A 16988-nucleotide genomic window follows, 5' to 3' on the forward strand; every position below is an offset into this window, starting at 1 on the left:
TATGGCCATGGTCTAGAGGCATTTTCTCCTGACGTTTCGCCTGCATCTATGGCAAGCATCCGGATGCTTGCCATAGATGCAGGTGAAACGTTAGGAAATATGCCTCTAGACCATGGCCATATAGCCCAAAAAAATCTACAACAGCCCAACTCTTCAAGTGTTCAAGAACATCAGAAGGTCCTTAAGTCCATCAGGATCCAGATGCATCTAGTCTACAGTTATAGTTCCCTAAACAGCCAGTCATCATTGTTTCAGGAGTCCAAAAAGAGAATTCCTCCAAACTCTGGCTAATATTTTATTTCCAAGAGAGTTACCAAAATATTCTTGAAACAAGTCTGGGCAGAAGTTTATGGATTTTTTTGGCCCTAATATCGGCTTCCAGCATATAATGCCTCCATCCTTGGAGATTTTGTTTAGCTAGGATGGAAAACATTTCATCCCAAAATATTTTCCACGCTGGAAAAAAAGTGGAGTATTGAACAAGAAATAAAAATAAAGGGGGATTCCATCTGAACATGAGGAAGAACTTCCTGACTGTGAGAGCCATTCAGCAGTGGAACTCTCTGCCCTGGAGTATGGTGGAGGCTCCTTCTTTGGAAGCTTTTAAACAGAGGCTGGATGGCCATCTGTCAGGGGTGATGTTGAATGCAATATTCCTGCTTCTTGGCAGAAAGGGGTTGGACTGGATGGCCCATGAGGTCTCTTCCAACTCTATGATTCTATGATTCTATGAAAGAGATGTTGCCATTTTGCTGTTTCAAGTTTGAGAACTCTCAAATCAAACTGGTTGTCACCATGTTTTTCCTGTTTGGGACTTGGGTAGATCCTGAAAATGATAGAGGGGAAATAATTCATTCCTTCTCCCCAGGATTGCTCTCCTGATGCCATTTGGTGAGGAGAGCCATCAAAATGAAAGCATTGTAGGGTCCACATTCAATGTTCTCCTGCAACTTGTCCATTTGAGCTCTTCAACTGGACTGTCCCACCAAAATGCCCAAACTCTTACCTGGTCAAAGAATCCATTCACGGAGTGCAGATGTTCTGATGGGTAGGTTGCAAAGATGCCTGCCGTGCCGTTAGGACCTGCCACCAAGAGCTGTTCCCCAGCATGAGCCCAGATGGCATCTAGAATAGGAAGCAAGACATGGGTTAATTCATTGATCTCCATATTTATATATCAACTTATCTCATGGGATCTCAGGACAGCTCATACATAAAATCAATCCTTAGTGTTTGAAGAAGTTTAAGATCTAACGCAATGGAACTACAGTAGGAAGCTGTATCTAAAGGGGGTTCATTCCCTGCTGCTCCACAATTACATGAAATTGGGGTTATGACCATATTCCATGAAATTACTTTGCTTCCAACCTCAGCAAATATCATAGAATTGCATTAGAGGACTTAAAGGTTGCAAGAGTGGTATCCTCTCTTGCTAGATTCTGCAACATTACTTTGTGATAACTTCCAGGACGAGTGTACCATGGAATTACTTGGAGGACCTAATAATTTTGCATAGAGATCCTTTTCTTTCTGGCACAGGTAAGTGAAACTGTGGATACAGGGGTCTTATTGTATTTTGAAGAGACTATAAGCAAACTATTAAACAATTTAACCAATTAAGACAATTGTGAGTTTTATGGGCTGTATGAACATGTTCCAGAAGCATTCTCTCCTGACGTTTCGCCTGCATCAATGGCAGGCATCCTCAGAGGTTGTGAAGTCTGTTGGAAACTAGGCAAGTGGGGTTTATATATATGTGGACTGTCCATGGTGGGAGAAAGAACTTTTGTCTGTGTATTGTCAAAAGCTTTCATGGCTGGAATTACTGAGTTGTTGTAGGTTTTTGCGCCATGTTCTAGAAGCATTCTCTCCTGATGTTTTGCCTGCATCTGTGGCAGGCATCCTCAGAGGTTGTGAGGTCATCTGTTTGAGGTAGGTATGAATGTTTCAATTGGCCACCTTGATTAGCATTGAATAGCCCAGCAGTTTCAGGCTCTGGCTTCTTACTGCCTGGGGGAATCCTTTGTTGGGAGATGATTAGCTGGCCCTGATTTTTCTTGAAACCGCTTGGCCATTAAGTGCTAATCAATGCTAATCAATGAAGACAGTTGGAGCATTAATACCTACCTTGAACAGACGAAGAGTTCTTTCTCCCAACCAGGACTTTCCACAGATATATAAACCCCATTTTCCTAGTTTCCAACATGTTAAAAGTAAGTCATAGCAGGAACAAGTGTGTGTTAAAGAAAACCCTTATCATGTTAATTATTATGTACAGCTGGTAATGTAGGTCAGCTAGCATGTTTGGGCCACATCCGGTGAGGTATAACTGTATGGATTTTAGAATACAGTTTGGAGAAGCAATACACTACTCTGAGGAAGAGAAGCAATATGCTGCAATGCTGCTATGGTGGAATAGCTATTTACTCAAGGTTTATGTTTTGCTATCTCATTTGAATGAAGATGAAGAAGCCTTATTCTGTGCTACTTACAAGGACTATGTAAGTTTGTTGCAGTGTTTGATTTTGAATGCAACATTGTAAGTTTATGCCTCTCCTGATAAGAGTAAAGTTTTTCTGTTCCTTTTTCCTCTTGTTTGTGTGTCTTTTGCATGGAACTTGGCTAAACACGCTTTGTGCAACACAACAGACCTCACAACCTCTGAGAATGCCTGCCATAGATGTGTGTGTTTTTGGGTTTTTTTGTCATGTCAGGAGCGACTTGAGAAACTGCAAGTCACTTCTGGTGTGAGAGAACTGGCCATCTGCAAGGACGTTTGCCCAGGGGACGCTCGGATGTTTTGATGTTTTTATCATCCTTGTGGGAGGCTTCTCTCATATCCCCTCATGAGGAGCTAGAGCTGACAGAGGGAGCTCATCCACGGTCTCCCCAGATTCGAACCTGCGACCTGTCGGTCTTCAGTCCTGCCGGCACAGGGGTTTAACTCACTGTGCGACCGGGGGCTCCTATAGATGTAGGTGAAATGTCAGGAGAAAATGCTTCTGGAACATAGCCAGAAAACTCACAGCAACCCAGAGATTCTGGCCATGAAAGCCATCGACAATAAATTCTAAGAAGCCATAAGAACTCAAAAGCCAATACTGAAATCCTATCAGTTCAGCCTCAAAAGCTTTACTTTGAGGAGGAGAAATTGCTCCATTCCTGGAGATAGAAAACAAAATAGTTCGGAGCCATTTCTTTGGAAGTGACACCTAGACATTGCTGTTTGTGGCCCTAAACCAACAACCCATGGACATGTTGATTGGGCTGAGAAGCTTTCATCTCTCGCAAGCATTGTGCAACCCATCTTATCATTTCCTTAGTGCTGGATTTGGTAACTGCCTCAATTAAGTTATAACGGGAAGGTCGTAAAACATTGTGAAACTACTGAGCGCTTCTTGTGTGTCACGTCTAGCTTTTGCCTTGCGCTGTCAGCACAAATGAAAGAAATATGGAGAGAGCCCATTGACATTGTCGTTTCCAAGAACCTTTAAACCTATTGCAAAATGGTGAGATGTTTCATTTGCAACAGGCATGTGCAAACTTTGGCCCTCCAGGTGTTTTGGACTTCAACTCCCACAATTCCTAACAGCCGGTAGGCTGTTAGGAATTGTGGGAGTTGAAGTCCAAAACACCTGGAGGGCCAAAGTTTGCCCATACCTGATCTATAATATGTTAATAGTCAGTGGTCCATCAGATTGAGTCATTTTTGGAATATAGGTCCACCAACAGCTTGACAACACAGTAAGTCTGCAGAGTTTTGGGAAGAATTCCCTTTCTTGGGTGGTGGCTTGGTCTCCAATCCCAAAACTTGTTGAAATACATGGATTTAGGGCAGTGTTTCTCAACCTGGAGGGGTCGGGACCCCTGGGGGGGAATAATGAGGGGGTGTCAGAGGGGTCATCAAGGACCATCAGAAAACACAGTGTTTTCTGTTGGTAACGGGAGTTCTGTGTGCCAAGTTTAGTTCAATTCCATCATTGGTGGAGTTCAGAATGCTCTGTGATTGCAGGTGAACTATAAATCCTATCAACTACAACTCCCAAATGTCAAAGTCTATTTTCCCCAAACTCCACCAGTGTTCACATTTAGGCATATTGAGTATCTGTGCCAAGTTTGGTCCAGATCCATCATTGTTTGAGTCCACAGATCTTTCTGGATGTAGGTGAACTACAGCTCCCAAACTCAAAGTCAATGCCTACCAAATCCTTCCACTATTTTCTCTTAGTGACAGGAGCTCTGTGTGCCAAATTTGGTTCAATTTCGTCATTGGTGGAGTTCAGAATGCTCTTGGATTGTAGGTGAACTATAAATCCCAGCAACTTCAATTCCCAAATGTCATGGTCTATTTTCCCCAAACTCCACCAGTGTTCACATTTGGGCATATTGAGTATTCATGCCAAGTTTGGTCCAGATCCATCATTGTTTGAGTCCACAGTGCTCTCTGAATGTAGGTGAACTACAACTCCAACACTCAAAATCAATGCCCACCAAATCCTTCCACTATTTTCTCTTAGTCACAGGAGCTCTGTGTGCCAAATTTAGTTCAATTCCATCATTGGTAGAGTTCAGAATGCTCTGTGATTGCAGGTGAACTATAAATCCTAGCAACTACAACTCCCAAATGTCAAAGTCTATTTTCCCCAAACTCCACCAGTGTTCACATTTAGGCATATTGAGTATCTGTGCCAAGTTTGGTCCAGATCCATCATTATTTGAGTCCACAGTGCTCTCTGGATGTAGGTGAACGACAGCTCCCAAAATCAAGGTCAATGCCTACCAAATCCTTCCACTATTTTCTCTTAGTGACAGGAGCTCTGTGTGCCAAATTTGGTTCAATTCCATCATTGGTGGAGTTCAGAATCTTCTTTGAGTGTAGGTGAACTATAAATCCCAGCAACTACAACTCCCAAATGTCAAGGTCTATTTTCTACAAACTACACCAGTGTTGACATTTGGGCATATTGAGTATCTGTGCCAAGTTTGGTCCAGATCCATCATTATTTGAGTCCACAATGCTCTCTGGATGTAGGTGAACTACAACTCCAAAACTCATGGTCAATGCCTACCAAACCCTTCCAGTATTTTCTCTTGGTCATGGGAGTTATGTGTGCCAATGCTCTCTGGATGTAGGTGAACTACAACTCCAAAATTCAAGGACAATACCCACCAAACCCTTCCAGTATTTTTTCTTGGTCTGTGTGCCAAGTTTGGTTCAATTCCATCATTGGTGGAGTTCAGAATGCTCTTTGATTGTAGGTGAACTATAAATCCCTGCAACTACAACACCCAAATGACAAAATCAATACCCCCTGCAACCCCAGCAGTATTCAAATTTGGGTGTATTGAGTATTTGTGCCAAATTTGGTCCAGTGAATGAAAATATATCCTGCATATCAGATATTTACATGACAATTCACAACAGCAGCAAAATTACAGTTATGAAGTAGCAAAGAAAATAATGTTGTGGTTGGGGGTCACCACAACAGGAGGAACTGGATTAAGGGGTCGTGGTATTAGAAAGGTTGAGAACCACTGAATTAGGGTAATATGAGGGTTCCTGCAGTTTTTGGACTTCATGAACACAAGAGCCATTCAGCAGTGGAACTCTCTGCTCCGGAGTGTGGTGAAGGCTCCTTCTTTGGAAGCTTTTAAACAGGGGCTGGATGGCCATCTGTCAGGGGTGATTTGAATGCAATATTCCTGCTTCTTGGCAGAATGGGGTTGGACTGGATGGCCCGTGAGGTCTCTTCCAATTCTTTGATTCTATGATTCTATGATTCTATGACTGTGGAAAGCAGTCCTGCTTTCCATTGTCTTGAGTTCCAAGAACTGAGCTCTTCTCTTCCTATACTGTGTTCATATGGGTAAATTTGCAAACAGAGGTCCATTCCAGAGCTACAAATGTGTAACTCCACACGAAAAAAATATCAACACAAATGGAGAGACCCATGTGATTAATTCACTTACCAAAGTACAAGCCGTATACGATGCCTGCTCCGAGAAACGCTCCAAGGGTTTGTGCCAGAGCATAAATTGGCAGCTTGATCCAAGGTTCCCGGGCCATAAAGCACATGGCAAAAGTGACTGCGGGATTCAAGTGGGCACCTGTGAAATAATCCACGGTTAGAGAGTCCGGTTTTGGTGCATTGATCACAAGGAAACGTCTGCTTTGTTTGTCTTACTGATAACTACAGCTTGGCTATTTTACTTTTTGAACTATAATTCCCAGTTTGACTGGGGGATGCTGGGAATCGCAGGCCAAAAGGTTGTGTTGGGTATTTGTGAGCAATACTCTGAAGCAGGCATGGGCAAACTTGGGCCCTCCGGTGATTCCGATTGGGCAACCCAGTGATTCCAGCCATGAAAGCCTTCGACAATAAATGTGCATTTCTCCTAGTTGGAACTGTGGCCTGAACCATGTTGCTAGAATACAGCCATTGAGTTAACCCAGGCATAGGCAAACTTCGGCCCTCCAGGTGTTTTGGACTTCAACTCCCAGCTGGTAGGCTGGTAGGAATTGTGGGAGTTGAAGTACAAAACCCCTGGAGGGCTGAAGTTTGGCCATGCCTGGGTTAACCGGATTTTTTGATGCATTTATTTATTTATTTATTTATTATTTGCACTTGTTAACCGCCACTCTCAGCCCGAGGGCGACTCGTGGCGGTGTACAGAACATAGAACATAGAAAGACAACAGTTTACAGTAGATTAAGACCATAACACAACATCTTACTAATACACAACTAATTAAACTAAAAATCCGCTTCGTCTTGTTTGGGGTCATAGTCAATCTCATAGTCATAGTCCATTCCGGTGGTCATTCCAAAAACATAGCACTTAGTTGAAGGCCTTTTCGAAGAGCCAGGTTTTCAGGCCCTTACGGAAGGCCATGAGGGAAGGCGCCTGTCTGATTTCAGCAGGGAGGGAATTCCATAGCCGGGGGGCCACCACCGAGAAGGCCCGCTCTCTTGTCCCCGCCAGGCGTGCCTGTGAGGCAGGCGGGACCGAGAGAAGGGCCTCCCCAGATGATCTCAAGGTCCTCGTGGGCTCGTAGGCCGAGATGCGGTTCTCAAGGTATTTTGGGCCGGAACCGTTTAGGGCTTTGTAGGATAACACCAGCACCTTAAATTGGGCCCGGTAGCAGATCGGCAGCCAGTGGAGCTGGGACAACAAGGGCGTTGTGTGCTCCCTGCGTCCCGCTCCGGTTAACAACATGGCTGCCGCGCGCTGGACTAGCTGGAGCTTCCGGGCCGTCTTCAAGGGCAGCCCCACGTAGAGAGCATCGCAGTAGTCGAGGCGGGATGTGACCAAAGCGTGTACCACCGTGGCCAAGTCAGACTTCCCAAGATACGGGCGCAGCTGGCGCACGAGCATTGACTAATTTGAACTGCTTGGCTCAGGCCTCTTCCACACAGCCCTATATCCCAGAATATCAAGGCAGAAAATCCTACAATATCTGCTTTGAACTGGGTTATCTGAGTCCACACACTCAGATAATGTGTGATATTCCTCCTTGATATTCTGAAGTATAGAGCTGTATGGGAAGGCCCTTAATGTCGTTTTACATTGAGTTGTAATTTTACAAAGCATTTAGCGTTCTGTACCAAAGAATGTTGGTGCCTTACAAAACTACAAATCCCATCATTCCTTAGCATTGAGCCATGGCAGTTCAAGTAGTGTCAAACTGCATTCATTCTATAGTGAGGCTGCAGCCTAGGGCCCCATATAAAATCCAGATTATCTGCTTTGAACTGGATTCTATGGCAGTGTAGACTCATATAATCCTGTTCAAAACAAAGTTTGATAATCAGGATTCTATGGCATCGTAGCTCGAGCTTGGGTCTAACCTTAGGACAGTAGCAGCCCCAGCAGGTTGTGTGTGTTTGCATAAGATAAGATAGGAATCGGAGGCCGAGTGCCCTTTTGGCCTTTTCCATTGTGTTGTTTGTTGAGCTACTAAAACCCACGTTGGCCACTTAACTAATAGATTGCAAGGCTCTTGGGAGTTTAACACAAGCCTATGGCAGATGCTCAACACAGGTATGTCCCATGAGAACATCTTGGGCTGCCCATAAGGGTGAATGCAAAATTAATTATCTGCATCCATGGGACTACCACAATAAATTATGCAAATGAAATTTTCTTGCACATTAGACTTAATTTGCATAATTGAAACAGGTTTGGAGAAGTCTGCATTAGATATAATTTAGGATGGCTCCAGATTTTGCATTACCTCACCATAAAGTTGTCCTCATTTTCAGTCCAAACAAGTAACACTGGTTTTCCAACAATTTGTCAATTACGGTTCGAAGCAGGCATGGGCAAACTTGGGCCCTCCTTCCAGGTGTTTTGTACTTCAGTTCCCACAATTCCTAACAGCCTACGAGCTGGGAGTTGAAGTCCAAAGCACCTGGAGGGCCGAAGTTTGCCTATGCCTGGGTTAACTCAAGCCTAGCAACATGGTTCAAGCCACAGTTCCAACTAGGAGCGCAAAGTAAAAGAAATGCACATTTATTGTCGAAGGCTTTCATGGCCGGAATCACTGGGTTATTGTAGGTTTTTTTGGGTTGTATGGCCATGTTCTGGAAGCATTCTCTCCTGACGTTTCACCTGCATCTGTGGCAAGCATCCTCAGAGGTTGTGAGGATGCTTGCCACAGATGCAGGCAAAACATCAGGAAAGAATGCTTCTAGAACATGGCCATACAACCCAAAAAACCTACAACAAACCAAATGCACATTTATTTGGAAGCTCAGTGACATTTTCTCCCAAGTAAGTGAGTACAGTAGAGTCTCACTTATCCAACATAAACATAAACGTTGGATAAGCGAAAATTTTGGCTAATAAGGAGAGATTAAGGAAAAGCCTACTAAACATCAAATTATGTTATGATTTTACAAATTAAGCACCAAGACATCATGTTTTACAACAAATCGACAGAAATAGCAGTTCAATACAAGGTAACGTTCTGTAATTACTGTATTTACGAGGGTTGAATAAAAAGTAATGCCTCCACCTTCATAACTCCTCAACAGATGACAGTATTGGTATGCAGCAGGTACTGGCTTGTTCAGTAGACTCTCCTCTACAGTTTCATTTTTGCAGGAAGCCTTAGCATTGAACGGTTGTGTTGCAAGTACAAAGTATGGAACCCTGCGCAGACGGTCGGTCAATGCAGCTTAAGCAACATGCAGTCATTGAATTCTTGACAGCAGAAAGTGTCACCTCAACATCTTTAATCATACTCGCCCAACGAAGCACAGTACTCACATCAACACAATCACCACAAACAGCCTGCCTTCTCTGATGAATCTCCATTGGAGTGTCATGAATTCAATGACTGCATGTTGCTTAAGTTGCATTGACTGACCGTCAGCGCAGGGTTCCATACTTCGCACTTTAACAAAACAACCGTTCAATGCTAAGGCTTCCCACCAAAATGGAACTGTAGGGGAGAGTCTCCTGAACAAGCCAGTACCTGCCGCATACCAGTACTACTATGTGTTGCGGAGTTACGAAGGTGGAGGCATTACTTTTCACTTTAACAACACAACCGTTCAATGCTAAGGCTTCCTGCCAAAATGGAACTGTAGAGGAGAGTCTACTGAACAAGCCAGTACCTGCCACATACCAGTACTGCCATCTGTTGCGGAGTTACGAAGGTGGAGGCGTTACTTTTCATTCAACACAAATGTAGCACCAAAACATTGCAATGTATTAAAACAGCTGTGGATCCAGGCAGGAGGCAGACTGTGTTGGATAATATAGAGTGTTGGATAAGCGAGACTACTGCATATGACACTCAGGGGAGTTTTACATAGGCATAAATCAACTCTCAAACATCTTTTGAGTGCTAAATAGAGCCAAGTCTGTGACATGTAAGGTGCACAAATAGAATGGGGTGGCATACCTGAGACCTGTCCGGCGATGAGAATTGCCAGCGTCACAGCAAAACCAAAAGCCAGGTTGACCGTCAGAAACTGTCCGTGGCTCCCTCGGCTGAGCACGATCTGCGCCACCGAGCCACAACCAAACAGCTGAAAGCAAATGAAAAATAATACCTCGGTGAGATGACATTGTCTGGGTTGCTACATTTGCAATTTTTGCAGGCTGAGGGTGCATCTGGCATGGGCAAACTTCGGCCCTCTCTCCAGGTGTTTTGGGCTTCAACTCCCACAGTTCCTAACAGTCTATTTCCATGTATTGTCGAAGGCTTTCATGGCGGGAATCACTGGGTTGTTGTGGGTTTTTTCGGGCTATATGGCCATGTTCTAGAGCAGTGTTTCTCAACCTGGGGGTCGGGACCCCTGAGGGGGTCGCGAAGGGGTGTCAGATGGGTCGCCAAAGACCATCAGAAAACACAGTATTTTCTGTTAGTCATGGGGGTTCTGTGTGGGAAATTTGCCCCAATTCTATCATTGGTGGGGTTCAGAGCGCTCCTTGATTGTAGGTGAACTATAAATCCCAGTATCTACAACTCCCAAATGTCAAAGTCTATATTCCCCAAACCCCATCAGTGTTCACATTTGGGCATATTGAGTATCCGTGCCAAGTTTGGTCCAGATCCATCATTGTTTGAGCTCTCTGGATGTAGGCGAACTACAACTCCCAAACTCAAGGTCAATGCCCACCAAACCCTTCCAGTATTTTCTGTTGATCATGGGAGTTCTCTGTGCCAACTTCGATTCAATTCCATTGTTGGTGGGGTTCAGAATGCTCTTTGTTTACATGTTAACTATAAATCTCAGCAACTACAACTCCTAAATGATAGAATCAATCCCCCTGCCAACCCCACCAGTATCCAAATTTGGGCATACTGGGTATTTGTGCCAAATTTGCTCCAGTGACTGAAAATACATCCTGCAGATCATTATTTACATGGCGATCCATAACGTTAGGGTTATGGTTGGGGGTCACCACAACATGAGGAGCTGTATTAAGGGGTCGCAGCATTAGGAAGGTTGAGAACCACTGTTCTAGAGGCATTCTCTCCTGATGTTTCACCGGTATCTATGGCAAGCATCCTCAGAGGTAGTGAGGTCTGTTGGAACTAGGAAAAAGGGTTTATATATCTGTGGAAACATTCACACCTAGCTCCAGCAGACAAGAGTTCTTTGTCCCACCCTGGTCTTTCAAAAGATGTATAAATCCATTTTCCTAGTTCCAACAGACCTCACTATCTCTGAGGGTGCTTGCCATAGATGCAGGCGAAACGTCAGGAAAGAATGCCTCTAGAACATGGCTCAATTCTATCAACAAAAGATTGCCCCAGGCACTAACAAGCCACACCAAACAACAGCCAAGGTGGTCAGTTGAAACATTCACACCTAACTCCAACAGACAAGAGTTCTTTGCCCCACCCCGGTCTTTCCACAGATATATAAACCCATTTTCCTAGTTCCAACAGACCTCACTACCTCTGAGGATGCTTGCCATAGATGCAGGCGAAACGTCAGGAGAGAATGCCTCTGGAACATGGCCATATAGCCCAAAAAACCCCGCAACAACCCAGTCTATTTCCACCACACAATTTGGCTTACTCTTCTGCAGATATTGTTGCTTAATTCCAAATTGCATTCCCTATATTACGGATGGGTTTTTGAGTAGGAAGAGTGGAAAGGTATATGTTTGCACAGGCTTGGGCCTTTGTGCAAGCGGAGTCTATTTGCTTTGCAATCAGCTTTCTGCCTCCGCCTTCTCCTGACATCTTATGGTTCAGGCTAAAGAGCCCTGTATGGCTTTTTGCCCTTGAACATTAAACAAAAATTGATATCTGGATCACACACACAACCTTGGGTTGAACTAACCCAGCAAGAATGCCATCATTGTGCATGACAACTTTTTTGTCGCGGCGATAGAGATTAAGTCAGCCTATTGTAAACTCAGAATCAATTCTGTCAAACTTTTATCAAGTTTTTAGGTGTTGGCACACAACGGTTGAGAAGCACTGAATGGCACCAAGTGTTAAAGTTACACCTTGAATCAGTCTCTCAGTTAGAAAAACATGGCTCTTAAATGGAAGTTGATAAGGAAACAAGTGCAGTTTGATCTCACTGTATTGTTTGGGTCTTCCATGCATTTATGGTTGGGTTGATTGCCATAGCAGCGTGAGACGTGTGTCTAGGCTCATGAGCATGTGTGAGCATGGCAACCTTTTTTGGTGTGTCCACTGCTTCAAGAACAATGCTCCTTTGTGTTAAAGTCTACAACGGCAAATCCCAGTTAATCCAACCTGCTCAAATCAGCCAGCCCATCCGACGTAAAGTGCAAACAAGGACTGATATTGAGAAGAGGTGGGGCTGAAACCAAGAAATATCTTCACACCGGCTGAGAGGGCCTTCAGTCTGAGATATTAGAATCATAGAATCCTAGAGTTGGAAGAGACCTCATGGGCCATCCAGTCTAACACCATTCTGCCAAGAAGCAGGAATATTGCATTCAAATCACCCCTGACAGATGGCCATCCAGCCTCTGTTTAAAGGCCTCCATAGAAGGAGCCTCCACCACACCTCAGGGCAGAGAGTTCCACTGCTGAACAGCTCTCACAGTCAGGAAGTTCTTCCTAACGTTCAGGTGGAATCTCCTTTCCTGTAGTTTGAAGCCATTGCTCCGCGTCCTAGTCCCTAGGTCCCCTAGTCCTCTCTAATCTCCAAGATCATTTTGAATACCTGGGAGTCACTCTGGACTGTGCCCTGACCTACAAGAAGCACTGCCTGAATATCAAGCAAAAAGTGGGTGCTAGAAACAATATCATACGAAAGCTGACTGGCACAACCTGGGGATCACAACCAGACACAGTGAAGACATCCGCCCTTGCGCTGTGCTACTCTGCTGCTGAGTATGCATGCCCAGTGTGGAACACATCTCACCATACTAAAACAGTGGATGTGGCTCTTAATGAGACATGCCGCATTATCACGGGGTGTCTGCGCCTTACACCACTGGAGAAATTACACTGTTTAGCCGGTATTGCACCACCTGACATCCTCCGGGAAGTGGCAGCCAATAGTGAAAGGACCAAGGCAGAGACATCTCCAGCTCATCCCCTGTTTGGGCATCAGCCAGCACGTCAACGACTTAAATCAAGAAATAGTTTTCTACAGAGACACTCGCTGGAACACCTCAGCAAGTGAGAGTCCAAAAGTGGCAGGCTCAAACCCAGAGTCTCAATCAATGGCTGATACCCAATGAGAGACTCCCTCCTGGGCACACAGAAGACTGGGCGACTTGGAAGGTGCTGAACTGACTGCGCTCTGGCACCACGAGATGCAGAGCCAACCTTAGGAAATGGGGCTATAAAGTGGAATCCACAACATGTGAGTGTGGAGAAGAGCAAACCACTGACCACCTGCTGCAATGCAACCTGAGCCCTGCCACATGCACCATGGAGGACCTTCTTGGAGCAACACCAGAAGCACTCCAAGGGGCCAGATTCTGGTCAAAGCACATCTAATCAACTACCAAGCTTGCAAACTCTGTGTCTTTTATAAGTTTGTTTGTTCTGTCAAAAATGTAATACAACTGTTCGGTTGCCTGACATGATAAATAAATAAATAAATTTTGAATTTGTGATCACCAAGCAGAGGAATGTGTCAGCCAGATATGCCTCCACATGGCAACTGCTAATTTCCATATTGAGGGGACAGTTAAGTTTGAAAACACTTTCCAGGGTTCTGAGTCTAATAGGATAGAATTCAGCACGTACAGTTTGGACTAAAACCCAGAATCCTTTACCTTTACATGCACAATGGTGTCACATGGACAATTCTGCTCATCCCAACTGAATTTGGTCACAGAACAATGGCTCCAAACTACAAGAAAGGAGATTCCATCTGAACACGAGGAAGAACTTCTTAACTGTGAGAGCCGTTCAGCAGTGGAACTCTCTGCCCCGGAGTGTGGTGGAGGCTCCTTCTTTGGAAGCTTTTAAACAGAGGCTGGATGGCCATCTGTCAGGGGTGACTTGAATGCAATATTCCTGCTTCTTGGCAGAATGGGGTGGGATTGGATGGCCCATGAGGTCTCTTCCAACTCTTTGATGCTATGATTCTATGATTGTCCAAAATTGCACAATTTATGCCTGCAGGTCACTAAAAGGATGCTGGCTAATGCAGGTCCAAAAAAAAACCCTGATGTGTGTAAACAGCATGATTACAAAGAGAGAAGGAACAAAGAGATAAGAAAAGGAAGAAATGCTGGAAGGACATAGGATATGGGCTCAGGCTAAGTGCCTACATCAGGTATGTGCAAACTTTGGCCCTACAGGTGTTTTGGACTTCAACTCCCACAATTCCTAACAGCCGGTAGGCTGTTAGGAATTGTGGGAGTTGAAGTCCAAAACACCTGGAGGGCCAAAGTTTGCCAATGCCTGATCTACATTAATATCTGAGTGATATTATAACATTGGAAGGGACCTCCAAAGGTCATCCAGTCAAACCTCCTGCCTATAGTGGGAACCAAGATCTCACAAATACACACCAGTTCCTGCTTGCACAAACAATGCAACGTCTGGTTTGATTGATTTCTGTGGGAAATGTCTCCCGGCTCCTTTCCAAAGAGTCAACACTCTTTAATTTCCAAAACTGGAGTCAGCATTTCTTCAGACTCCAGTTTGGAGCTGTTGGCTACTCCACCCAACCGAGGCAGGAAGGGCGTGCATTACAAGGAGATAACCGATCTCTCATGAATCCTTCTTGCTAAAATCCTATCTTTCTTGGACTCCTTGGAGCTCCCAAATGAACAGAAGCCGCTTCCCTGCCTAGAAAAGATTCCCAGGTTCAACACCTGGCCTTCCCTGATTCATTCACCCAGAGCTTTTGTAGATCTGCCTTTCCTTTTATGAAGAGATATGCATCTTGAAGGATTGATTGCAGGGCGTAGGCAAGGCTTCGTTTAATTAAACTTGGCACCGGCTGTAATATTTCCAGTGCTCACGGAATTGCCCGAGGCACGCCGAACCTCAAGAAAGTGCACAACTGAGTAGGGCTTGAAGTCAAGTCAATTCTGCAACTCCATCAAAATTACTCAGGTGTAAGTGCCTCTGTGTCCAGAAGCACTGGAGTAGCAAACATCTGTCTGAATTATATAACTTTGTCTTGACTGCATCGGAGGCATTGAATTAATATGGACCGGTGACTCAACAACAATTCACTATACGCCTCAATGGGATGGAGTTGTGGCCAGTGGTGGCAGCAGTCTATCTGAGTCTTAGGGTGCATCGACAAACTTTCTAACTTGGAGGCCGCATGCTGGCACACCCTGCTAGGAGGACTGGCCACCACGTGATGGAAGAAAGGAAGGGAAGGAGGAAGGGAAGAGAGAAGGAAGGAAGGATGAAAGGGAGGAAGGGAAGAAGAAAGAGAGACAGGGGAAGGAGGAAGGAAAGAGGAATGAAAGGGAGGAAGGGAAGAATGGAAGGAGAAATGGAAGGAGGGGGGCAAGAGGGAAGGAAGGAAAGACTAAAGGAGGGATGAAAGGGAGGAAGGGAAGAATGGAAGGAGAAATAGGGAATGAGGGAGAAAAGAGGGAAGGAAGGAAAGACAAAAGAGAAGGGAGGAAGGATGAAAGAGAGGAAGGGAAGAATGGAAGGAGAAAGAGAGGGGGAAGGAGGGAGGAAAGAGGGAAGGAAGGAAAGGCAAAAGAGAAGGGAGGAAGGATGAAAGGGAGGAAGGGAAGAATGGAAGGAGAAAGAGAGAGAGAGGAGGGAGGACAGAGGGAAGGAAAGACAAAAAAGAAGGGAGGAAGGATGAAAGGAAGGAAGGGAAGAATGGAAGGAGAAAGAGAGAGGGGGGAAGGAGGGAGGAAAGAGGGAAGGAAGGAAAGACAAAAGAGAAGAAAGGAAGGATGAAAGGGAGGGAGGAAAGAATGGAAGGAGAAAGGGAAGGAGGGGGAAAGAGGGAAGGAAGGATAGACAAAAAAGAAGGGAGGAAGGATGAAAGGGAGGAAGGGAAGAATGGAAGGAGAAATAGGGAAGGAGGGGGGAAAGAGGGAAGGAAGGAAAGACTAAAGGGGGGATGAAAGGGAGGAAGGGAAGAATGGAAGGAGAAATAGGGCATGAGGGAGAAAAGAGGGAAGGAAGGAAAGAAAAGAGAAGGGAGGAAGGATGAAAGGGAGGAAGGGAAGAATGGAAGGAGAAAGAGAGAGGGGGAAGGAGGGAGGAAAGAGGGAAGGAAGGAAAGACTAAAGGAAGGTTGAAAGGGAGGAAGGGAAGAATGGAAGGAGAAAGGGAAGGAGGGGGAAAGAAGGAAGGAAGGAAAGACAAAAGATAAGGAAGGAAGGAGGGAAGGAAGGAAGGAAGGAAGGGAAGGAGGGAGGGAGGGAAAGTAGAAGGAAAGAAGGAAAAAAGAGAAGGAAGGGAGGAAGGGAAGAATGGAAGGAGAAAGAGAGGAGGGGAAGGAGGGAGGAAATAGGGAAGGAAGGCAAGGCAAAAGAGAAGGAAGGATGAAAGGGAGGAAGGAAAGAATGGAAGGAGAAAGGGAAGGAGGGGGGAAAGAGGGAAGAAAGGAAAGACAAAAGATAAGGGAGGGAGGGAAGATGGAAGGATAAAGAAAAGAGAAAAGGAAGGAAAGGGAAGGGAGGGAAGGGAAGGAAGGAAGGAGAAAAGGGAGAGAGAAAAGGAAGGATGGAAGGATGGAAGGGAAGGAAGGAGGGAGGGAGAAAGAGGGAGGTAAGGGAGGTAGGGAGGCAGGGAAGGAGGAAGGAAGAACGAAAGGGTGGAAGGAGAAAGAGATAGTGAGGGACGGAAGGATGAAAGGATGGAAGGGAAGGGGAAAGATGGAGAGAGGGGAAAAAGGAAGGATGGAAGGGATAAAGGAGAGAGGGAGAAAGAGGGAGGTAAGGAAAGAAGGGAGGGAAGGAAGAAGGAAGGACGAAAGGATGGAAGGGAAGGAAAACAAGGAGGAAGGAAAGAGAAGGAAGAGAAAGATAGCACGGTGAGAGAGAGGAGGGCCTGAGATAAGAACCCAAGGGGCCACATCCGGACCCTGG

The 16988-nt window shown here is 45.2% G+C and overlaps 1 protein-coding gene across 1 annotated transcript in view; it reads right to left on the reverse strand.

The window, feature by feature from the left end:
• LOC132766831 (aquaporin-3) overlaps positions 1 to 16988 on the reverse strand; it is a 29702-nt gene that overhangs the window by 4783 nt on the left and 7931 nt on the right. The window contains exons 2-4 of the mRNA XM_060761181.2: positions 9913 to 10039; positions 5971 to 6108; positions 1007 to 1125 (exon numbers count right to left, since the gene is read on the reverse strand). Of these exons, the coding sequence (XP_060617164.1) occupies positions 1007 to 1125; positions 5971 to 6108; positions 9913 to 10039 (384 nt within the window). The remainder of the gene's footprint in view (positions 1 to 1006; positions 1126 to 5970; positions 6109 to 9912; positions 10040 to 16988) is intronic.

Source organism: Anolis sagrei, chromosome 2, assembly GCF_037176765.1.
Source record: "Anolis sagrei isolate rAnoSag1 chromosome 2, rAnoSag1.mat, whole genome shotgun sequence".
NCBI classification, from domain to species: Eukaryota; Metazoa; Chordata; class Lepidosauria; order Squamata; family Dactyloidae; genus Anolis; species Anolis sagrei.